Source organism: Trachypithecus francoisi, unplaced genomic scaffold (assembly GCF_009764315.1).
Source record: "Trachypithecus francoisi isolate TF-2019V2 unplaced genomic scaffold, Tfra_2.0 Lachesis_group20, whole genome shotgun sequence".
NCBI classification, from domain to species: domain Eukaryota; kingdom Metazoa; phylum Chordata; class Mammalia; order Primates; family Cercopithecidae; genus Trachypithecus; species Trachypithecus francoisi.
Window position 1 is genome coordinate 42,973,318 of NW_022681466.1, and position 23,697 is coordinate 42,997,014.

Here is a 23,697-nt window from a genome sequence, read left to right on the forward strand (position 1 = left end):
CCTGGCCCCCAGGTGGTGGTGAACGCCCTCCTGGGCGCCATCCCCTCCATCATGAACGTGCTGCTCGTCTGCCTCATCTTCTGGCTGATCTTCAGCATCATGGGTGTCAACCTGTTTGCTGGCAAGTTCTACTACTGCATCAACACCACCACCTCTGAGAGGTTCGACATCTCCGAGGTCAACAACAAGTCTGAGTGCGAGAGCCTCATGCACACGGGCCAGGTCCGCTGGCTCAACATCAAGGTCAACTACGACAACGTGGGTCTGGGCTACCTCTCCCTCTTGCAGGTGGTGAGTGTGACCCACCACCCCCTGCCGGGAACCTGGAGGGAGGTGCCCCCCACCCCGGTCCCTCTCATTGTACCCAACCCCAATGTCACTCCTTGTTAGCGGACCAGCCACCCTACTTCCAATGCTGGGAGGCTCCCAGGCAGTGTCTAGACCTCTCTGGTCTTTATTTGATGCTTGCCCAGTGGGGTTCTGGCAGGCGGCCTCTGGCAGGGGAGGACCAGATTGGGCGGGGGAAGGAAACTCATGGATGATGAAAGCAGGGAGCAGCCCCCCGGCTCACTCCCCAACCACATTCTCTCAGGCCACCTTCAAGGGTTGGATGGACATCATGTATGCAGCTGTGGACTCCCGGGAGGTGAGTCAGGGTCGCTGAGATGTGGCTGGTGAGTGAGCCAGGGAAGAGGATTCAGACAGGAGGGAGACATGGCAGCACATTCTGTCCCCGAGACCCGGCAGTCCTGGGGGTGGATGGGTCCTGCCCTCAGGGCTGTGGGGGGCAGGAAGAAGCCAGTGTGCACACCCACGCCGTCCCACCCTGTGGCTTCCACAGAAGGAGGAGCAGCCGCAGTACGAGGTGAACCTCTACATGTACCTCTACTTTGTCATCTTCATCATCTTCGGCTCCTTCTTCACCCTCAACCTCTTCATTGGTGTCATCATTGACAACTTCAACCAGCAGAAGAAGAAGATGAGTATCAGCCCAGCCCCCCGGGCCCTCCCCGTGCAGGACCTCCCTCCTGCCTCCCTTGTCCACTCTCTACTGTGCAAACCCACAAATGCTGCCTGAGCACCTACCAGGTTGCTGGTTTAGGAAGGTAGCTTGAGTCCCAGTCCCACCAGGCCACCTTGAACAAGTGACTTGGCTTCCGTGAACCTCGGCTTCCTTATCTATAAAATGAGACTGCTGGGTCAGGTGCAGTGGCTCATGCTTGTAATCCCAGCCCTTTGGGAGGCCGAGGCAGGCAGATTACAAACAAGGTTAGGAGTTCGAGACCAGCCTGGCTAACGTGGTGACACCCCATCTCTACTAAAAATACAAAAAAAAAAAAAAAAACAGAAATTAGCTGGGCATGGTGGCAGGCACCTATAATCTCATCTACTCAGGAGGTTGAGGCAGGAGAATCGCTTAAACCCAGGAGGTGGAGTTGCAGTGAGCCGAGATTGTGCCACTGGCACTCCAGCCTGGACGATAGAGCTAGACTCCATCTCAAAAAAAGAAAAAGAAAAAAAGAAAAAAAGAGGCTGCTACAACCTGCCTTGTGGGTTACTGTAGGGCTCAGCAAGATATTGATGAAAAGTAGCCAGAAACAGACTGCAAGACAGCATTGATCCCCACTCCCCTTCCCTCCCTTCTCCTCGGTCCCCCATTCTCCCCTTGTCCCTCCATCTCTGACCCTCTGCCTTCCTCCAGGCCGATCTGTAGGGGCGGGGGCTGCCTTACAGGTGGTGCCTGAGATGGGGGGTCCTGGAGGCAGGAAGGGGGACCCCACCCCAACCTGACAAGCCATATCCCACTATACTTTGGAGGGAAAGACATCTTTATGACGGAGGAACAGAAGAAATACTATAACGCCATGAAGAAGCTTGGCTCCAAGAAGCCTCAGAAACCAATTCCCCGGCCCCAGGTACCTCCCCTCTGGGCCCCCTGTCCTGTGTGTGGTGCCGGGCTCCTGCCTAGGGGACTGATGGGGATAAAATACTTCCTGCCCTTCACCCACCAGGCTGTGTCCCTGGGTGAGGTTAGGCCCACCCCGGGGGCAGAGGACTTGGTCTACCTGCAGGGAGAGACGCCTCTTTGTAGTGCCACAGAGACACCATATGCACAGAGGCTGTCCATGAAACTCCAGTGACTGCTTTACCCTCACCTGACCCTGTGAAGCTCCTCAGTGCCCATGTCCCTCCCACCTGGGACCCCAGTGGCCCCTGGGGCAAGGGCTCCCACAAGGGGAAGGAGGAGGATGTCCAGAAACCCTCCCCAGGAGCAATGACTTTGGGAGAAAGGGGAGGAGCATCTGGAGGACCTTGCAGGGGGTCCCCAGGGAAGGAGGAGGGACCATTAACCCCGTAAAATGACCTGGTCCCAGACCTGTCATGATCGGATGGGTCACCCTTCCTCCCCTGGCTGATTCCACCACAACCCCCAATACCTCCTCTCTCCCTCTCTCTCTCTCTCTCTCTCTCTATCTCTGTCATCTCTGTCATGCTGTGGTGCCATACTGTGTCTCCTGCCTGTCCATGTCCTGTCTGGGCCTGGCCACCCCGACTCCCCCACATCCACTCCCACCCATGCTGCAGAACAAGATCCAGGGCATGGTGTATGACCTCGTGACAAAGCAGGCCTTCGACATCACCATCATGATCCTCATCTGCCTCAACATGGTCACCATGATGGTGGAGACAGACGACCAGAGCCAGCTCAAGGTGGACATCCTGTACAACATCAACATGATCTTCATCATCATCTTCACAGGGGAGTGTGTGCTCAAGATGCTCGCCCTGCGCCAGTACTACTTCACTGTCGGCTGGAACATCTTCGACTTCGTGGTCGTCATCCTGTCCATTGTGGGTGAGTGGGGCAGGCTGGGCCGGCAGGGCAGCACCGAGCTGAGGCACTCGGGAAGATCCATCCTCATGTGCACATACCTGCCCCTGCACCCTCACACGCTCACCCAGACACACGCCTGTGCGTGCTTGCCATTCACTCTCAATGCTCAAAGGTACACAGGTGTGTGCACAGGCAGATCATTACCCATGCATACATGGATGCACCTCCAGACACACGACTGACCAGAACACGTACATTCTGGTGCCTACATACTGAACGAAAAGTGTAAAAGATCGTTCCATGTCTGTGTGCACTTCTTGCGAGTACTTATGATAGAAACTAGCTGCCATTTATTATCAACTGTGCTGTGCGCTTGACAGGCGTTATCTCACCTGTGGTTCATAACAATGTCTTGATCAGGAACGGTTGTTCCCACTTTACAGGTAAGGAAATTGAGGCACAAACAAGTGAAGTGGCATACCCAGAGTCACACCGCTGTTCTCTCTCCCTCTCTCTCTCTGTCTCTCTGTCTCTGTCTCTTTCACACACACACACACACACACACACACACACCAGTGGCATTTGCAAACAGACTTGGGAATGGACCTTACCCTCCCCTGCTTCAGGGTATCCCACCTCTAGTTCCATCAAGACAAAGCTGCAGCTCCTGGCCCCAAGACCCATGGGAGAGCCCAGCCTCACCTGTCAGTCATCTGGGCTGCATTCTGAGACTTGAGCAGAGTACACCAGGATGGGCCCCCTGAGCCCCGCATGCTCCCCACACCCTGTGCCGGTTCCCCCCCGCCCCGTGGCAGTGTCCTCACTAGCTCCTCCCTGCAGGCCTTGCACTCTCCGACCTGATCCAGAAGTACTTCGTGTCACCCACGCTGTTCCGTGTGATCCGCCTGGCGCGGATCGGGCGTGTCCTGCGACTGATCCGCGGGGCCAAGGGCATCCGGACGCTGCTGTTCGCCCTCATGATGTCGCTGCCTGCCCTTTTCAACATCGGCCTCCTCCTCTTCCTGGTCATGTTCATCTACTCCATCTTTGGCATGTCCAACTTTGCCTATGTCAAGAAGGAGTCGGGCATCGATGATATGTTCAACTTCGAGACCTTCGGCAACAGCATCATCTGCCTGTTTGAGATCACCACGTCGGCTGGCTGGGACGGGCTCCTCAACCCCATCCTCAACAGCGGGCCTCCAGACTGTGACCCCAACCTGGAGAACCCAGGCACCAGTGTCAAGGGTGACTGCGGCAACCCCTCCATCGGCATCTGCTTCTTCTGCAGCTACATCATCATCTCCTTCCTCATCGTGGTCAACATGTACATCGCCATCATCTTGGAGAACTTCAACGTGGCCACAGAGGAGAGCAGCGAGCCCCTTGGCGAGGATGACTTTGAGATGTTCTACGAGACATGGGAGAAGTTCGACCCGGATGCCACGCAGTTCATTGCCTACAGCCGCCTCTCGGACTTCGTGGACACCCTGCAGGAACCGTTGAGGATCGCCAAGCCCAACAAGATCAAGCTCATCACGCTGGACCTGCCCATGGTGCCGGGGGACAAGATCCACTGCCTGGACATCCTCTTTGCCCTGACTAAAGAGGTCCTGGGTGACTCTGGGGAAATGGACGCCCTCAAGCAGACCATGGAGGAGAAGTTCATGGCAGCCAACCCCTCCAAGGTGTCCTACGAGCCCATCACCACCACCCTCAAGAGGAAGCACGAGGAGGTGTGCGCCATCAAGATCCAGAGGGCCTACCGCCGGCACCTGCTACAGCGCTCCGTGAAGCAGGCATCCTACATGTACCGCCACAGCCACGACGGCAGCGGGGACAATGCCCCTGAGAAGGAGGGGCTGCTTGCCAACACCATGAGCAAGATATATGGCCACGAGAACGGGAACAGCAGCTCGCAGAGCCCAGAGGAGAAGGGCGAGGCAGGGGATGCCGTACCCACCATGGGGCTGATGCCCATCAGCCCCTCAGACACTGCCCAGCCTCCCGCCTCTCCCCCAGAGCATATAGTGCGCCCAGGGGTCAAGGAGTCTCTTGTCTAGCAGGCAGCATCGAGGTGGCCCTCTGAGTCTCGGCACAGTCCCCAGAGCTCCCCCGTGGTGCCTGCACACAGAGTGAGGGAGGAGGGCTTTGGTTCTGGGACTGTGTCTGGCTCCCTGATGGGGGACAGGATTTGGCCACACTGGGGCTGACACCCAGGCCCGAGCGTCTGCATCTCCAGACCCGAGCGCCTGTGTCTCTAGACCATGGGAAATGGGCGTTGCACTCAGGGGCTCCATGCTGGGCCTGAGGCCCTTGCCTCCATGATTTAAACTTCAAGTTGCTCTGACCTCCTCCTGGGCCCTGTCACCCCACCTTTTGGCCTGGGGGAGATCAGAGCGTTGGAATCTCTGCCCCTCACTTGGGGAGGAGCTGGCCTGCGGTGGAGCGATCAGTTGCTGCCCCATCACCAGAGTCTTAAGGGTCACTGGCCTCTCCCCAGGAAGTGGCTCAGACCCCTCAGCCCCAGCCCAGACAAAGATGTCTTAACCTCAGGGAGTGCAGACACCTAACCCCAGGGCACTGCCAGCCCGCCCCCACTCTGACTCTGGGGCGCAGCTTCACCCACCAGGCCAGCTCAGGAATTCCCTGGAAAAGGGAAATGTGACTGGTTCAGAAATAGCTCCTCAAGCCTCAAAACCTGATTGGCCACTGGATCCTGCTGCTTTGGGCTGGGATGGTGACTCCTGAAACCTTTTCCCAGGCCACGTCCAGGTCCATAGCTCCCCTGGCTGGCCCCTAGGGGAAGAATAGAAGGAAGGATGCCACTTGGGAATTGTCCTTTTCTAGGAAGCACGGGTGAGTCAGGCTGGGTCCTGCCAGCTGGATCGCTGCACATGGCCTGAGCATCCAGACCTGAGCTGGGGTCGGGGACCTGCTGCTCAGTAAGAAGATTCTCGCCCCTTCCCTCTCTCCCTGCCTCATTCCTCCGTGAGTACCACCAGGGCTCCAGGAGCCTCATCCAGCCTCAGAGATCTCCCTTCTCATCTCCCCAGGCCTGTCTCATTCTCTCTCCTCATTTTTCCCACCTCTCTCCTCAAAGTGATCCTAAGAATGTACAGTTTAGCTCAGGTTAGATATTTTGACCCTGGGGTGTGCAGCAGGGAAGGCCCGACTGGCTCAGGCTCAACCTTCCAACGTCCTGTGGCCTGAAAAAGCACTTCTTCTGCACTGCTGTTCTGGGCATGGCAGGGCCAGGCCTCTGCTGGCTCCTGGAGAACAGAGGCTGTGTCCAGAGGAGGAGGGGTGAGAGACCTGCTCAGGCGTCACTGGATTTATTCACTTGTGTATGTACCTGTGGCTGTGTGTCTGCTTGTATGCTTGTAGGCCTGTGTGTATAACCGTGTGTGTGTTCAAGTGCGTGACTGTACATGTGTGTGTGAACCACTATGTACTGGTGCCTGCATTATGCACGTGTGTCTGGGTATCTTTGTATATATGTGTGTCAGTGTGCCCTGGAGTGTTTCAAGGTCCATGGAGTACGGCTGGTGTGTCGTACTGTGCAGGCCTGTCCCTGGGAGTGTTCCCGTGTCTGGGAGAGTGGACCTGTGGTTGAATGTGAGTGCGTGTGGTAAGGTGTGTACTCAGGGCATTCTGTTGGCCTAAGTGCCTCTTCTTTTTCTTCTTGTTTCTCATGAAAAGTTTGATTCAAATTCAGGAAGCACCAAAACCTTCAAAACAAGACATGTATGTGTGCTTGTGTGTGTGCACACGTGTGTGTGTGCACATCTACATGCCATGTCTACGGGCCAGAGTTGTCTTTATTGTCCACCATGCTCTCTCACCTGCTCCTGGTCCTGCCTGAACAGCCCTCTCTCTCATTCCCAGTGAGCTCCTCTCCTTCCCTTCCTGTTTCTCGTCGTCACACCCATGGCCTCAGCCCTGCTCCCCGCCTCCCACCTATGTCTCTCCTATGGAAGGAGGCCTCCACTCCTTCCATCTCTTCCTTCAGAAGTTTTGTCTAATGGGGACAGCCTCCCCTGCCCAGCACCCTGCCCCTCTGCCTTGCCCTCCTGGGCCCTGGGCTGGCACAGCCCCTGGAGCCTCAGAAATCTCTTTGATTGGATATTCTCCTCGGACTGTGTGCAGGTTGCAGAGGAAGAGTATGATAAGCCGGGTCCAGCCTCTCCCTGCCTGTGGCCCCTCCCCTACACACAGACGCCCATTCCTGCCCGGTCCAGTGGGGAACAGGTCCCACACCAGGCCAGCAGGCGGGCTCCTTTGTACAGTTCTTACAATAAACCCTCCCTGGTGCCTCTGGTGTGTGGTTTCTCCCTTCTGCGTGTCAGTGTGTGGATGTGGGTGGGGGCTGAGAGCAGTGAGAAGCAGAAAGGGTCGGCAGGGATTGGAGCCAAACATGGAAGACACGGGAGCTTCTCAGGGGGCCAGGCAGGATAAGGAGGCCCCAGCTCCCCGCTCTGGCCCAGTCCAGCTCTCTCCTGCCTCCTTACAAAAGCCCCTTAGCTGGAATCCAAGAGACCAGATAAGATCAGGGGTCAAGACCTGGCTCCCACAACAGGCAGCACCATACTCCTTCTCTTCCGGGTGATCCACGTTGGAACTCTGTGTCCCCAGCTCTTCCTCTCCAGAGGCCCCTTCACTTCTTTGCCCCTCTGAGAGGCCTCAAGGTGCCTGTGGGGCACACAGCACAGCCTCTCCCTCTCCCCAGAGGCACTGACCCCAGGACTGACTTCTGACCCCAGATAGCCCAGGGTCACATGGACCTGTGACTAAGAATATTCTTTTGCAGCACGTTTAGCCCAGAGAGTGAAATATAATCTGGTATGTAATTTTCTTTTTCTTTCTTTCTTTTTTTTTGAGATAGGGTCTCACTCTGTCACCCGATCTGGAGTGCAGCGGTGCAATCATGGCTCACTGCAGTTTTGAACTCCAGGGCTCAAGCAATCCTCCCACCTCAGCCTCCTGACTAAACCTGGGACTACAGGCACATGCCACCACATCTGGATGGTTTTTTACAGAGATGGGATCTTGCTATGTTGCCCAGGCTTGTCTCAACCTCCTAGCTTCAAGTGATCCTCCTGCCTCGGTCTCCCAAGGTGCTGGGATTACAGGCACAAGCCACTGCACCCAGCCTGTAATTTTATTTTCTGTAACAACTTCTGACTCCCAGGGCTGTATTCTTCCAGATAAGTAAGCACTTAATTCTTCCCAGAATTTCTGTACCCTCTCTTCCTGGGTCCTGAGGTAATATAGCACTGGTGTAGGGGATGAGGAGGGGCCCTCAGGCTGCCTGACTGTGTCCTTCCATTGTCTCTGCGGCACCTTCCACCTTGCAGCTCTCTGTGCATGCAGTGGGGAGGGGAGGTGTCGAGAGTCTCTACAGGGTTGTCTAAGTGCCCTCAGGGTGCCGTCTTCCCTCCCTGGAGTGGGAGCTTCTCCTCACTTGTTTTTTTTATATTTTTTATGTCAATAGTTTTGGGGGAACAGGTAGTTTTTTTGGTTATCTGGATAATTAGTGGTGATTTCTGAGATTTTAGTGCACCTGTCAGCTGACCAGTGTACACTATACCCAATATGTAGTCTTTTATCTCACACCCCTCCCTCTACGTTCCCCACTGAGTTCTCAAAGTCCATTATATCATTCTTGTGCCTTTGCATCCTCATAGCTTAGCTCCCACTTACAAGTGAGAACATACGATATCTGGTTTTCCATTCCTGAGTTACTTTACTTAGAATAATGGCCTACAGGCCGGGCGCGGTGGCTCAAGCCTATGATCCCAGCACTTTGGGAGGCCGAGACAGGCGGATCACGAGGTCAGGAGATCGAGACCATCCTGGCTAACACGGTGAAACCCCGTCTCTACTAAAAAATACAAAAAAAAAAACTAGCCGGGCGAGGTGGTGGGTGCCTGTAGTCCCAGCTACTCGGGAGGCTGAGGCAGGAGACTGGCGTGAACCCGGGAGGTGGAGCTTGCAGTGAGCCGAGATCCGGCCACTGCACTCCAGCCCGGGCAACAAAGCGAAACTCCATCTCAAAAAAAAAAAAAAAAAAAAAGAATAATGGCCTACAGCTCCATCCAGGTTGTTGCAAAAAGATGTCATTTCGCTCCTTTTTATGGCTAAGTCGTATTCCATAAAGAGGTGTATATATACCACATTTTCTTTATCCACTCACAGGCTGATGGGCACTCAGGTTGGTTCCGAATCTTCGCAATTGTGTGAATTGTGCGCTAAAAGCATGCATGTGCGTGTGCCTTTTAGAAAATCAAAATCGTGTCAAGTATCTTCTCCAACCACAGTGGAATGAAACTAGAAATCCACTCAAAATTATACAAATATATGGAAATTTATCTGTTCTTGAATGATTTGGGGATTACCAATGAAATCAAGACGGAAATTTTAAAATTCTTTGAAATGCATGATGATAATGACACAACTTCTCAAAACCTCTGTGATACGGCAAAAGCGGTGGTGAGAGGAAAGTTCATAGCATTAAATGCCTACATCAAAAATTCTGAAAGGGCACAAATAGACAACATAAGGTCATGCCTCAAGGTACCAGAGAAACAAGAACAAATTAAACCCAAACCCAGCAGAAGAGAAGAAATGACAAAAATCAGAGCAGAACCAAATGAAATTGAAACAAACAACACAAAAGATCAATTAAAACAAAAAGGTGGGTCGGGCGCAGTGGCTCACGCCTGTAATCCCAGCACTTTTGAGAGGCCAAGGCAGGCAGATCATGAAGTCAGGAGTTCAAGACCATCCTGGCCAACATGATGAAATCCTGTCTCTACTAAAAATACAAAAATTAGCTGGGTGCAGTGGCGCATGCCTGTAGTCCCAGCTACTTGGGAGGCTGAGGCAGAAGAATTACTTGAACCCAGGAGGCCGAGGTTGCAATGAGCTGAGATCACGCCACTGCACTCCAGCCTGGGCAACAGAGCAAGACTCCGTCTCAAAAAAAAAAAAAAAAAGCTGGTTCTTTGGAAAGATAAAATTGATAGACCATTAGCAAGATTAACCAAGAAAAGAGAGAAAATCCAAGTAAGCTCTATTGGAAATGAAACTGGAGATATTCTTTTCACTATAAGTTCTTCCAGACCTCACCTGGAGCCCTCTCTGGCATCAGGGACAGGAAGACTTGCAGAGCGCAGGGTGCTCAAGCCCACATATCCCTTGAGCCTTGAATGGTGGAAGAAAAACGGCCTCATGTTGGGTGAGAACCAGAGACAACGTGGGACAACAGTGCACAGCTACCTGCCTTGCCAGGCATCCGTGCCATTCCTCGCCTTCCTCAGGGCACGCTGTCAGCCCATTCACCAAGTACCTCAGATGCAGGATGGCCTTCAATGTGCACAGCTGCCCTTCGAAGAATGTACTGTTAGGGCCGGGTGCAGTGGCTCATGCCTATAATCCCAGCATTTTGGGAGGCTGAGGCAAGTGGATTGCTTGAGCTCAGGAGTTCGAGACCAGCTTGGACAACATGGTAAAACCTGTCTGTACAAAAAATACAAAGATTAGCCAGGTGTGGTGGCATGACCTGTAGTCCCAGCTACTCGGGAGGCTGAGGTGGGTGAATCACTTGAGCCCAGGAGGTGGAGGTTGCCGTGAATGGAGATTGTACCACTGCACTCCAGCCTGGGCAACAGAGCAAGATCTTGTCTCAGAAAAATCCCAGAAAACAACAGCAAAAAAATGCACTATTGGGCTTATTTCTATTTTACACAAATGAGGAACCTTGGCTACTGAGAGGTTAAGAATGGGTGTTGCCTCATGGGTGCTGTTGGCATGTGGGGCAGGGACCTCTGCTTTGCCAGCCAATGCCCCTCCCACCCCTGGGCACCCACCAGTCATCGAGACCAGCACGATTGTCCTGAGGCATGTGCAGATGCTCCCTCCGTGGGGGCAGGCAGAGCCACTCCTAGTTGAGAACCACTGGTAACCTGAGGAGGTTTCCTGACTGCCACACTGCTGGATCAGGACTCAAACCCACGTCCTTCTTAGCAGGTCTCTTCCCAGTCACAGCAGCCCAGCAGACCCAGGACACCTGGGTTGGAGAAGGAGGCAGGGGTCTGAGCTCTTCTTTCTCTGAGATTCTTCCCCCTCCCAGCATCCTAAGCTGCCTTCTTGCTTCCCCAACCCCTGAGCCCCTTGTCCCTTCCCCCGACCCCGGCCCCCATTCCTTATTTTGATGTTGTCTTCCTGGAAAGGGAGTTGTCGTCAGATGTCAGAATGTGAAGCCCGGGGCAGCCGAGGGCAGAGGCGGGGGTAGGCTTGCGAGGCCTCCTGTTCTGGGAAGAAAAGGGTATCATGAGCCCAAGATGCGGCTCAGGACTGTTGTCACCAGTGAGGGAACAGCACGGCTCAAAATGTGACAACTAACCCTGCAGGCGGTGGGGCCCCCGCTGCCTCCGCCCCTCCTGAAAACAGATCCCTGCCCGGCATGAATGGGAATGAAGCCCAAAGGCCACATCTGCATCCCTGTCCACGGGATGTGTGTGAGTCCTCCCTCCCCGGAGTCGGAGCTTCTTCTCACTCGTTTTTTAAAATTTTTTGTTTCAGTAGTTTTTGGGGTACAGGGAGTTTTTTTGGTTACCTGGATAAGTTCTTTAGTGGTGATTTCTGAGATTTTAGTGCACCTGTCACCTGAGGATGGATGCCAACTGCCCCCCACCAACCTCTGTGCCCGCTACAGTCCCCTGGGCCCTAGGACCAGTTCCCGAGTAGGCCCCACACCACAGGGCCCAGGCAACACACTTGTGTAAGCATGCACACACACACACCCCACAAACACATGTGCCCCAAGCCTTTCCCAGTTATACCCCTGACTTTGGGGAGACACTAGCCCCAAAGTTAACGAAGGACTCTGTCATCAGGGGCTGGGGAAGAGTATTTCGTAAACCAAGAGACTCCCAGATTTTGCCTCACTCCCCCCGGGTCAGTCCCTCTCCAACCACCCTCACTGGCACGGCGACCCATGGTCCCCAAGCTGACCTCAGGTGATGTTTATATTTCTGAGCTGTTTATTCCATGAACTGAACATCTGACACCTTTTCAGAGAAATGTTTTTTCATTTGGAACATCTGGAAACAAGCAAGAACATCTGGGACTGCCCGGAACGGGCTGTTCCTCGGATGAAACCTTAACCCTCCTGCCCCTGATTTCCGTGGCTCAGGTCCTGGCCTGCACCCTTTGAGAGTGGCCCCCACCTTGTCAGGTCTGAGGCCTAGGCCAAGATCTAAGGAGGGATCACCCAGACCCTCTGCCTTCCAACCACGGCATGGGAGGTGGGTCTGCTTCTCCCTAAATCCAGACTTGCCCCAGCACAAACTGCAAAATGGAGGGTCATGAGGAGAGTGAGATGTGGACAGAGGGCACTGACAATTTAGCATCTCTTCCTCTCCTGGGGGTCGAGGATGAGAGACAAAAAAGAAGCTGCCAGGAAACATGAAACTCAAAGAGGGCTCAGCTGCAGGGCTGAGGTCTGCAAGCATGCTGTGTCCAGTTGTGCAGGTTGTGCCCTGCACAAGGGCATCTCTGAAGGGGCTGCATTGGACCCAGGGGCAGGGACCCAAAGGCGAACTTCTTTCAGTTCCTGAGTACTGTGGCTCCATCTAGCACCCTGCGGACAGGGAGGATACAGCTGGAGGACCTGAGGCCTCCCCAACACCAGTTCCCGTTCCCTGCCCAAGACCCCCTGGACCTGTGACAACAATTCAACGAACTCAGAGTCCCACATTTAAGAACTCCCTGAAAAAGCCCCCAATGGCTGTGTGGTGGATTTTCGCAAAGCTGTCTCCACCTACATCCACCCTCTTCGGCAGCCCCTCCAGACTCTTTCGCAGCATGAGGAAGGGAGGCCTCTCGCCAAGGCCTGGACTGAATCTTCTCCCAGTGGCTGACACGCTTGGCCTGCTCTTGCTGCAGAACCTCTGTGGCTCCCATCCTCCACAGGGTCAACTTCCAACATGGCTGCCTGCACTCCAGCCAAGAGGCTCTGCTCTGGGCCCCTCCAAGTGCCTGACCTGAGTCTGTGGCTGCCCTGTCCTTCCTCAGTGCTCCTCTTTCCGCTGGGTGAGGGATAGATCAGGGCAGAGGAGCTAAGTTCAGGTTCATTCACAGGACAGGTGCCTATTTCACTCATGGCCCGGGAATAAAAACTCGCCGGGCTCAGCCCTTTGGGGAGCTGGCGGACAGTAGAGGGGAGACTGGCTGGCCCAGGGAATGACCACCGCTGGGGCAAGCACAGACAGAGGGGAGCACAGGCTGCCCCCAGAAGACTGAGGCCCCCAGAGGCATCCGCAGAGGACCCCAGCTGTGCTGTCCAAGCTCTGCGACCGCCAAACCTTAGCGGCGCAGCTGACAAAAGCCCGCCCTCCCCCAGGGTCCCCGGAGAGTTGGTGCCTCCCCCGGGTCCCAATTTGCATGGCAGGAAGGGGCCTGGTGAGGAAGAGGTGGGGAGGGGACAGGCTACAGCCGGTGCAGTTACACGTTTTCCTCCAAGGAGCCTCAGACGTTGTCACGGGTTTGGGGTCAGGGACGGAGCGGTGACCATGGCCGGGCTGGCGTTGTCTCCTGTGTCCAGCCACTGGCTGGTGGCGTTGCTGCTGCTGCTCTCAGGTACAACACCCAGGACGAGGCCTGCGGGGTTTGGTCTCCTCTCCAGCTGTCTGGGCCCTGCGGTTCAGCCTCCTGCTTGCTCCACCCTCCTCCTCTGTCTCTCTCCTTTTACCGCCTGTCTCCCTCTCATGGCCCTGGAGCCTGGGTCTGTGGGTGTCAGCTGCACGTGGTGATGGGCTCAGGAGTCTGTGGCCCCAGTCCCTCTCCTGCCTGGAGGGCGTCAGGCTGAGCTGGGCATGAGAAGCAAACCAGAGTTAGCAGCCAGGACGGTGGAAGCACTAGGCTCAGGAGGAAGAGAGGCTGAGGACACTGCCTGGGGATCTGGAGGGGAGAGGCTGTCCCAACGGAACCCTGGAAGATGCGAGATCCAAATGTGGTCCCCTCCTCTGGGAGATGAAAGTGCCTCCGGGCTGTGACTTTCTTCCTGTCTCTCTTTAAAAAAAAAAAAAATAGAGACAGGGTGTCCCTATGTTGCCCAGGCTGGTCTCAAACTCCTAGCCTCAAGCGATCCTCCTGTCTCGGCCTCTCAAAATGCTGAGATTTCCCTGTCCCTCTTGTCTCATTCAGATGCCTGCTCAAAGCCACCCTGAGGGTCAAAGGCAGAAAGGGGGCTGGGGGTGGGGCTTCCAGTACCCCCACCCCATGCCTGTCTCCCAAGTACAGGGGGCAGGAAGGACCGAGGGGTCTTGAAGCTGCTGTCATGGAAGGAGGAAGTAGCTCCGGGAACATAGAGGGCGTGCAGGGGTGGGGCAGCCCAGGCCAGAGGAGGCCCTGACCTGGCCCCGCCCACTTCCTCCCACCCAGCAGCTGAGCCAGTGCCAGCAACCAAATCAGAGGACCTGTACCCGAATCCCAAAGGTCAGTAGCCTCACCTGCCGCTTCTGAGGGCAAGTTGTGTCCGACTATGTCCCGTGTCCAACTATGGTCCCCGTCCTGGGGGCGGGTCTGCTTCCCACACTTGCCTGATCTCCCCATCCAGGATTCCCATCCCCAGGTCTCCTTAGGATCTCCTCTGAGCGCCACCCCCAGCCCACTGTCACCTTCATCAGACACATGCTCTCCAGCCTTGGCCAATGAAGGGCTGGGCTAAACTCTGAGTCACAACAGAGAAGCCTGAAGGTTCCTCTAGGACTCAGGCCCAGGGCCTGTCTAGCTGGGGATCTGGCTGAGCCTCGGGTGAGCCCTCCAGGGCAGGGTCACTATGTGAGGGGCTCAGGGATTCCCAGGGAGTGCTCGCTAAGAACAAGGCAATAGAAGCTGGAAAGAGGGTTCTGGAACAAGAAGTGGTCCCAGTCCCTGCAGGAGGGAACAGGAGGATGATGGAGGGAAGTCAGGCAGCGAGGGGGTTGACTGAGGAAGGTCTCAGTTGACAGGCTAGGAATTTGGCCTTTATCCCCAGAGGAACGGGGGAGACTGAGGATTTCAGGCCAGTGCAGGGCAGCACAGTGAAGGGAGGGGCCAGGCCTGTGGGCCTCCAGGTCCTGGGGGTGTGGCCTGGGTCAGGCTGTTGTAATGGGCATGGGAAGGAATGGCAAGGTCCCAGAGCTCTTCTAAAGGAAAATCGAAGGGGAGGTGGGGCAGTCGGGAAGGGCTGGAGTCTGACAGCTTGGCCATGGCTTCTCACGTGGCTCTGCTTCCTAACTCCAACCTCGGCCTCCTGCCTGTCCCACACCCTGAGAAGCAAGGACTAAGCCCAGGGAGTCTGTGCCAGCCAGGGCAGGGACCTGCTGCTGGAGCTGGCAGTCAGGAAGATGCCAAGTGGAATGCTGAGCCTGGCCTTGGCACCCACAGGTAGTGCTTGTTCTCGGATCTGGCAGAGCCCACGTTTCATAGCCAGGAAACGGGGCTTCACGGTGAAAATGCACTGCTACGTGACCAACAGCACCTTCAGCATCGTGAGCTGGCTCCGGAAGCGGGAGATGGACAAGAAGCCCCAACAGGTGAACCTGGAACAGGGCCACATGCATCAGACCCAAAACAGCTCTGTCAGCACCCTCACCATCCAAGACATCCGGTTTGAGGACAATGGCATCTACTTCTGTCAGCAGGAGTGCAGCAAGACTTCGGAGGTCTACCTGGGCTGTGGCACGGAGCTGCGAGTCATGGGTGTGTGCCGGGTGGCTGGGACGCTCCTGTAGCTGTCCGCCCCCACCCTAGCCCGGCCTGCCTCTTGTGGAGATGGCCGTAGCCCTAGAGCTCTCAGGAGAGCTGCTGGGACCTGAAGGAGCTGCCCTTGCAGGCCTAAAAGGTGGACTGTGGCCCAGGCTCACAACCCCACCCCTGGTCCCTGCAGGGTTCAGCACCTTGGCACAGCTGAAGCAGAGGAACACGCTGAAGGATGGCATCATCATGATCCAGACACTGCTGATCATCCTCTTCATCATCGTGCCCATCTTCCTGCTGCTGGACAAGGTGATCGGGGACGGGGGAAGCCTTGGGGGACCACAGAGGAGGCCACTGCATAGGCCAGGCATATGCAGGGTCTCCATCTCCCCAGCTCTCGTTGTGGCCTTCTTGGCCCAGTCTGTCCCCAGAGCAGGCCCACTGGCTCACCTATTCAATCATTCCTTCCTTCCTTCGTTCATTCAGCTGTTCTTGCAGAATGCACCTCACTCCTGACCCCTTACCCTTCTCCCTGGCCCTCCCCAGCCTGGCCCAGCAGGGGATAGGGCTGGGGGAAACTAACACTCTGATCTCCATCCCTCTCTGCCCCCAGGATGACAGCAAGGCCGGCACGGAGGAAGATCACACCTACGAGGTAAGGAGCGGGGCAGGCCCAGCAGCTCTGAGTCCTCGGGGTCAGTGGCCACTATCTGCTGATGTGGTTGGGGTGTGGCCCCGGCCTGAGATCCACTTAATGTCTCCAGGGCCTGGACATTGACCAGACGGCCACCTACGAAGACATAGTGACGCTGCGGACAGGGGAAGTGAAGTGGTCTGTGGGTGAGCACCCAGGTCAGGAGTGAGAGCCAGGACCTCCCCACGGCCTGGGTGCAGGCTCCTCGGCCTCAGTGACTGCTTCGGAGCTGCCTGGCTCATGGCCCAACCCCTTTCCTGGACCCCCAGCCGGCCTCTGAAGCTGGCCCACCAGAGCTGCCACTCATCTCCAGCCCCTGGTCCCCAGCTCTTGCCAAAGGGCCTGGAGTAGAAGGACAACAGGGCAGCAACTTGGAGGGAGTTCTCTGGGGATGGATGGGACCCGGCCTTCTGGGGGTGCTGTGAGGGGATCCATCCCCACGCACGGGATTGGGGAGGCAGAGACTGGTCCAGAACCCGCAAATGGACTCGGAGGCAAGGGCCTCCCAGCAGAGCTTGGGAAGGGCCGTGGACCCAGCAGGGCCCCAGAAGAACCACGGGAACATCATTCCTCTCCCGCAACCGCTCCCACCCCAGGGAGGCCCTGGCCTCCAGTGCCTTTCCCCGTGGAATAAACAGTGTGTCCTGAGAAACCACACGCAGGCTCATGGCATCTTATGGGTTTGGGGTGGATAGGAACATCTATGTGGGTACTTCTGTTGTTTGAATGTGGCACCTGTGAGCCCTCGAGGGTGTGGGAAAGGTGACTGCTACCCCTTCTCTCTGAAGACCCAGTTGGAGCCTGTGGTCACATCCCCCCTTTCTTCCCCCTGGAACAGGGCTGCATGCCAGGCCCTAGCTGGACCCAGAGCAGCTGGCCAGTGACTGGGCCTGTCCTTCCCCTCAGCAGGGACGCCCTCATCCCGCACTCCATTCAGCCAAAAAGCAGCAATTGAGTCCCGCTCTGCCTCCATCTACAGGAATCCCTCCCAAAGCACCCGGGTCCCCGTCCAAGCCCTATTCAGACCAGCCTGGAAGCAGCGACTTAGCTACTGCCTTGTACTACTCACACTGGCCTTGGTTCTCCAGTCAAACTGGAAGCTCCCTGAGGGTAGAGGTTTCCCTGCCTCTACAACAACCCCACCCCCACCTCCCAGGACGCCTAGGAAAGCTTGATGCAAAGCCATCAAGGGTGAGATCCTGAAGAGTGGAGCTTTGTATGGTGGAGCTTTGGGGCTCTTTGCCAGGAGACCCCTTCAGACTTTCACAGCATCGGAGGTCTGCTATGGCCCCAGGGTCCTCAACAATGGTCCCTAGGGCCCTCCAGCCCACCAGCTGTGGGAGGTACTGGGAACAGCTCCCAGTTGGGAGGCCAAGTGCAATCAACCTGAGTGTGCAAAGCCTCCCTCCCAAGTCAGGCTGTGCTCCACTTCCTGTTGACCCTGGAGGGAATCCTTCGAGGCCTCTCTGCTATTCCTGCTCTGAATTCCGGCAAGGGGAGCCCCTATGCTGTGGCAGCTGCCAGTTTAACTGGGGAATCAAGACCAGCACATGGGAACTAGTGAGAAAAGTGCCTATTTTCACCAAATTCCCTCTGGAATTCCAGGAGGGGCAGGTGGGTAAGGCCCCACACCTGCGGTTTCAGGTAAATCTCTCCACCACCCTGCACCAGGCTGGGCCAAGCCAGGCGGCCCCTGCGTTTTCCTAGTCTCTGGGCTGCTGGAGGGGACCAGGTTGTTTTGGCATCAGCCTCTATTGAGCCGGAGCCCTTCCTTTCCTGCTGCTTTGCATAGTGGCACTAATTCCGTCCTCCTACCTCCACCAGGGACCGAGGCAGCCGGGTAGATGGTGGGAGGAGGCTTCACTTCTCCCCTAAGCAGGGTCTCCACCTGCTTGAGGCTGCCCTGGGTGGGGGAGGCCTTGGCTTTACCTAAAGACTTTTTAACACCTTTGAACAACTCAGTTTCCCTTAGACTTTAAAGTTCTTGTTTTATGTATTTATTTATTTATTGCTGACTTATTTATTTATTTGTAGACGGAGTCTCACTCTGTTGCCTAGGCTGGAGTGCAGTGGCGCCATCTCAGCTCACTGCAACCTCCATCTCCTGAGTTCAAGCAATTCTCTTGCCTCAGCCTCCCAAGCAGCTGGGATTACAGGTGTGCACCACCATGCTCGGCTAATTTTTATATTTTTAGTAGAGACGAGATTTCACCATGTTGGCCAGGCTGGTCTAAAACTCCTGACCTCAAGTGATCCACCCGCCTCGGCCACCCAAAGTGCTGGGATTACAGGCGTGAGCCACCGCACCCGGCCCGAAGTTCTTGTTAACAGAGAATCATTTGAGCATAGACCTTGGCCCCTCCACCAGACACCCCCAAAGGGCTTGACTTCATTGGTTATAATGTAGGAGCCCTCCCTGGTCTGTTTTTCTGTTTTAAGGGCTTACACTCTGGGGGATATCATGTCTGTCTTGTGCACCCCCAGAACTGACATAGGCAATGGAAACATAGCTGGGTACTGATGGTGGAGACAAGAAACATCTCAGGTTGCTTTATCTGCGAAATGGGAATCCTAAAGCCCATCCGAGGGAAAGAATTTGGACTAGACGTTTTGTAAAAAATTATCACAATAAAATTGAGGGCTTACAGGCACAGTGGCTCATGCCTGTAATCCCAGCACTTGGGGGGCCGAGGCGGGCAGATCACCTGAAGTCAGGAGTTCACCTGAAGTCAGGAGTTCGAGACCAGCCTGGCCAACATGGTGAAACCCCGTCTCTACTAAAAGCACAAAAATTAGCCGGGCGTGGTGGTGGGCTTCTGTAATCCCAGCTATTTAGGAGGCTGAGGCAGGAGAATCACTCGAACTTGGCAGGCAGAGGTTGCAGTAAGCCGAGATCGTGCCATTGCACTCCAGCCTGGGTGACAAAAGCAAAACTCCATCTCAAGAAAAAAAAAATCAAGTTTGTTTCCTTTGGGTGTACAGAATTTTAGCAAATGTACAGATTTGTATCACAACCACCACAATCAGAACACAGAACATGAACCAAAAGCTTTTATTGGGCCCAACACATACATATGGAGCCCCTCTTAAATGCAAGAAAACTGGATTGAACACCTACATCTTCGTTTACGCTCTGCCTGATGTACCTGCAAGAGGATCGCACTATCTGATTTTTACAAACAAGGAAATCAAGGCCCAGGGAAATTACCATAAGTGGCCAAAATCACACATAGACCTTCTGGCTCCGAGTCCAGCCTTCTCCCCACTACATCACGGCCGCCTCTCTTGAAGGGCGTTGCAGCAATAAGACCCTGAACCAAAGGAGGAGGAAAAGGAGGGAATCCGGGGACAACTTTGGCTATCTTCAAATGTTTGTGTATTGAAGGGGGATTTGATTTTCCTGTGATTCACAAGGTTCGAGGCCCCAAAGGCCCCACTCCTTCTTGCCAGATCCTAGTAGGAGACCTCTGAGCACCCTCAAGGAGAAGCCACTGTGCCATCCCTCCAGGACCCCAGTTCTGCAGCTGCCCCCTCTTCCTGCCCCCTCCCCAGAACACAGTTCCGAGGCCCCTGGTGGGCACATGCCCCACTGCCTACTGGGGGAATCCAGCCAGCTCCCCGGGGACCCTGGTTGAAGCACAGGCTGGTTCCTCCTCCATTCTAGCTTGACTTCCTGCCCTCTTGCTGCAGGTGCTGCTAGGGTTGGCGTGATCTGACCCGAGGTTTTGGGTGTTTTTCCAGCAGAATCAGAGGCAAGAGAAAAACAAAACAAAACGCAAAAAGCTGTGGCTATTTGGGTGCTGTTTGGGTGACAAGAACAGTGAGTGTTCATCCCTTAGTAGGTGTCTGGCCTGGCTGAGGCTTCTCTGAGGGGACTCTAAAGCCATCTCAGGGCGGGGTGCGGTGGCTCACGCCTGTAATCCTAGCACCGTGGGAGGCCGAGGCAGGTGGATCACATGATGTCAGGAGTTCAAGACTAGCCTAGCCAACATGGTGAAACCCTATCTCTACTAAAAATACAAAAACTAGGCCCAGTGCGGTGGCTCACGCCTGTAATCCCAGCATTTTGGGAGGCCGAGGCGGACAGATCACCAGAGGTTGGGAGTTCAAGACCAGCCTGACCAACATAAAGAAACCCCATCTGTACTAAAAACACAGAATTAGCCAGGCATAGTGGCAAATGCCTGTAATCCTAGCTACTTGGGAGGCTGAGGCAGGAGAATCTCTTGAAACTGCCGGATATTGCGGTGAGCCGAGATCACGCCATTGCACTCCAGCCTGGGCAACAAGAGACAAACTCTGTCTCAAAAAAAAAAAAAGCAAACAAACAAAAAACAAAAATCAACCAGGCGTGGTAGTGCATGCCTGTAATCCCAGCTACTGGGGAGGCTCAAGCAGGAGAATCACTTGAACCTAGGAAGGGGAGGTTGCAGTGAGCCCAGATCCAAGATCATGCCACTGCATTCCAGACTAGGCAACAGAGTGAGACTCTGTCTCAACAACAACAACAACAACAACAACAAAAAGCCATTTCAGAACATGGTATTTGGGATCCCTGTCTGCTCTCTTTGGTTCACCTCAAGAAGTGGGTTCAGAGCCCACATCTGCAACATTCCTGGGTGTGTCTTAGGTCTGCAAGCTGCTCCTGATATGTCGTCTTCCAGTCCTGCCATTGACTCAGCTGCAAACCACCACAAACTCTCCACTTGGGACACCCACCTCTTCCACCCAAAAGCCTTTACTTGGAAACAGGTGACTACGGAGGACAAAAATAATGAGCATTATCTCCTGACTTAAATCAGAGTGTAGTTTGTTAAAACACACTTAGACTGATCCTAATATAATTTTCAATTTTTTAAAAAAGGCATTCCACCTCCAGACCTAATACCACTTTCCCCACGTGGCAGGAGGGGAATACAGAAGTTCACATAAGTTGTGAGTCCGTATAGAACATTCCTGGGGACTTGGACACTCTGCTTTTCACCTTTTACATTTGACTTTCTTCATGCATGTATTGTCATACAATCAAGTTCCCGTCCTTGTTATTTTCTTTATTATTATTATTATGTTTTTTGTTTTTTTTTGAGACAGAATTTCATTCTTGCTGCACAGGTTAGAGTGCAATGGCACGATCTTGGCTCACTGTAACCTCCACCTCCTGGGTTCAAGCAATTTTCCTGCCTCAGCCTCTCAAGTAGCTGGGATTACAGGCGCCCACTGTCAGGCTCAGCTAATTTTTGTACTTTTGGAAGAGACAGAGTTTCACCGTATTGGCCAGGCTGGTCTCCAGCTCCTGACCTCAGGTGATCTACTCACCTCGGCCTCCCAAATTGCTGGGATTACAGGCATGAGCCATGGTGCCCTTCCCTGTCCTGTCATTTTAAAATAATTATACCAGCCAGAGGATGTCCAGACACAGCATGGGCGACCTGGCCATGCCCAGCCCGGTGGACATTTGACTTCTTTGCTTGGCACTGTCCTCTCATGCGCTGGGTCCACTCAGTAGATGCTTGTTGAATTCCTGGGCCTGGGGCTGTGCCAGCTGCCTCGTCCTGTCACCTTCCAGCTTGTTCTCTCCTTCCATATCTTACCTATTTACCTAATGGGAATGTTTCCTATTTGAAATTTCTATTTTACCATTATATTACCAACATATATATATATATACCTGGCCGGGCACGGTGGCTCATGCCTGTAATCCCAGCACTTTCGGAGGCCAAGGCGGGTAGATCACCTGAGGTCAGGAGTCGAGGCCAGCCTGACCAACATGGCGAAACCCCGTCTCTACTAAAAATACAGAACTAGTCAGGCATGGTGGAGCATGCCTGTAATCCCAGCTACTTGGGAGGCTGAGGCAGGAGAATCACTTGAACCCAGGAAGTAGAAGTTGCAACGAACCGAGATTGTGCCATTGCACTCCATCCAGCCTGGGCAACAAGAGTAAAATTCCTTCAAAAAATATATATGCATATTACAATTTTATATATATATTACATAATGTATTTTTTACCTTTATATATATACATTACATAATGGTAAAATATTATCTCTGCCCCATGTAGATTGTTAGCACCAGAAGAGAAAGAATCATGTCTTTTGTTTATCTAGATATGCCCATCTGCCTGGTACAATCTCTGACACATGTTATAGGCAACAACTACTTGTGGAATCGGTAAATGCATGAATAGAATGAGTGAATGAATGAATGGACGAAAGGCAGAAATCCAACCTCAGGCCGGGCCTGGTAACTCACACCTATAATCCCAGCACTTTGGGAGGCCGAGGCGGGCGGATCACGAGATCAAGAGATCGAGACCATCCTGGCTAACACAATGAAACCCCATCTCTACTAAAAATACAAAAAATTAGCTGGACACAGTGGAGGGCGCCTGTAGTCCCAGCTACTCCAGAGGCTGAGGTGGGAGAATGACATGAACCCATGGGGGCAGAGCTGGCAGTGAGCCAAGATCGTGCCATTGCACTCCAGTCTGGGTGACAGAGCAAGACTCGTCTCAAAAAAAAAAAAAAAAAAAACAAAGAAAGAAGAAATCGAAATCCAGCCTCAAAGAGCTCACGGTCTGGTAAGAGGAACAAAATGTCTGCAAATAGCCACAGGACAGGTCAAAGGAAGGAGAGAGGCTATTTCCAGCTGAGGGCACCCCATCAGGAAAGCACCCCAGACTTCCTACAACTACTAGACACATCTTGATGCTTTTCACTTCTCTATCAATGGATTGTCTCCCTGGAGAATCATCCCCAAAGTGAAATTACTTAGCACATCCGGTTAGGTAGATCGTTATGTACTTCTTGGTTGTTCAGAGATCATCAACCAGTGCAAACAATACCCCATCAACACACAACAGTGCCTGCCCCTCTCCTCCCCAAGCCTTCCGAGGCCCTTTCTCCGTACCTGAACGCCCTCCTCTGTGCCTGAACCCCCCGGCCATATCATGTGGCAAGCTTAAGGGTCCAACGAGATACAGGAAGTGAAACACGATGTACACTGAAACGTGCAATACAAATATGCAGCATGATGTGCCTCGGTTCACTAAACCGAGCTACGCTGGGTGGTTGTTTTCCACCACTTTCCTTAATGCCTATGGACACCTTATTCCGCAACTGAAGTTCCTCGTGTTCAACTCCCCTCATCTTCATTGAACATCCTCTGTGCAGGGACTTGACCCCTGTCCTGCTAGCTTTGCACTGAGGCAAGTTCTGTCCATGCCTAGTAGTGCCACCACCTTTACTAGATGAGGTTTCTGAAGAGCTCGGCATGAGGCCGGGTGCGGTGGCTCACGCCTGTAATCCCAGCACTTTGGGAGGCCAAGACAGGTGGATCACAAGGTCAGGAGATCGAGACCATCCTGGCCAACACGGTGAAAGCCTATCTTTACTAAAAACACAAAAAATTAACCAGGCA

The 23,697-nt window shown here is 54.1% G+C and overlaps 2 protein-coding genes across 3 annotated transcripts in view; both read left to right on the forward strand.

Annotated features, from left to right (window-relative positions):
- The window catches only part of SCN4A (sodium voltage-gated channel alpha subunit 4), a 51,414-nt gene extending 44,258 nt beyond the window's left edge, over positions 1-7,156 (forward strand). The window contains exons 20-25 of the mRNA XM_033183989.1: positions 13-291; positions 593-646; positions 842-979; positions 1,812-1,916; positions 2,587-2,857; positions 3,677-7,156. Coding sequence (XP_033039880.1) covers positions 13-291; positions 593-646; positions 842-979; positions 1,812-1,916; positions 2,587-2,857; positions 3,677-4,899 — 2,070 coding nt within the window. The 3' untranslated portion in view covers positions 4,900-7,156. The remainder of the gene's footprint in view (positions 1-12; positions 292-592; positions 647-841; positions 980-1,811; positions 1,917-2,586; positions 2,858-3,676) is intronic.
- A 6,165-nt stretch (positions 7,157-13,321) lies between these two features.
- Positions 13,322-16,934, forward strand: CD79B (CD79b molecule). Of its 2 annotated transcripts, none has more exons than XM_033183991.1 (6): positions 13,322-13,480; positions 14,288-14,338; positions 15,272-15,586; positions 15,774-15,892; positions 16,197-16,238; positions 16,348-16,934. In XM_033183991.1, the coding sequence occupies exons 1-6, from the start codon at positions 13,414-13,416 to the stop codon at positions 16,444-16,446; spliced, it is 693 nt and encodes a 230-aa protein (XP_033039882.1). In that variant the 5' UTR covers positions 13,322-13,413; the 3' UTR covers positions 16,447-16,934. The 2 variants fall into 2 exon arrangements, with proteins under 2 accessions (XP_033039882.1, XP_033039881.1); XM_033183990.1 differs by having other exon boundaries at positions 13,323-13,480; positions 14,285-14,338.
- The last annotated feature ends 6,763 nt before the right edge of the window (positions 16,935-23,697 follow it).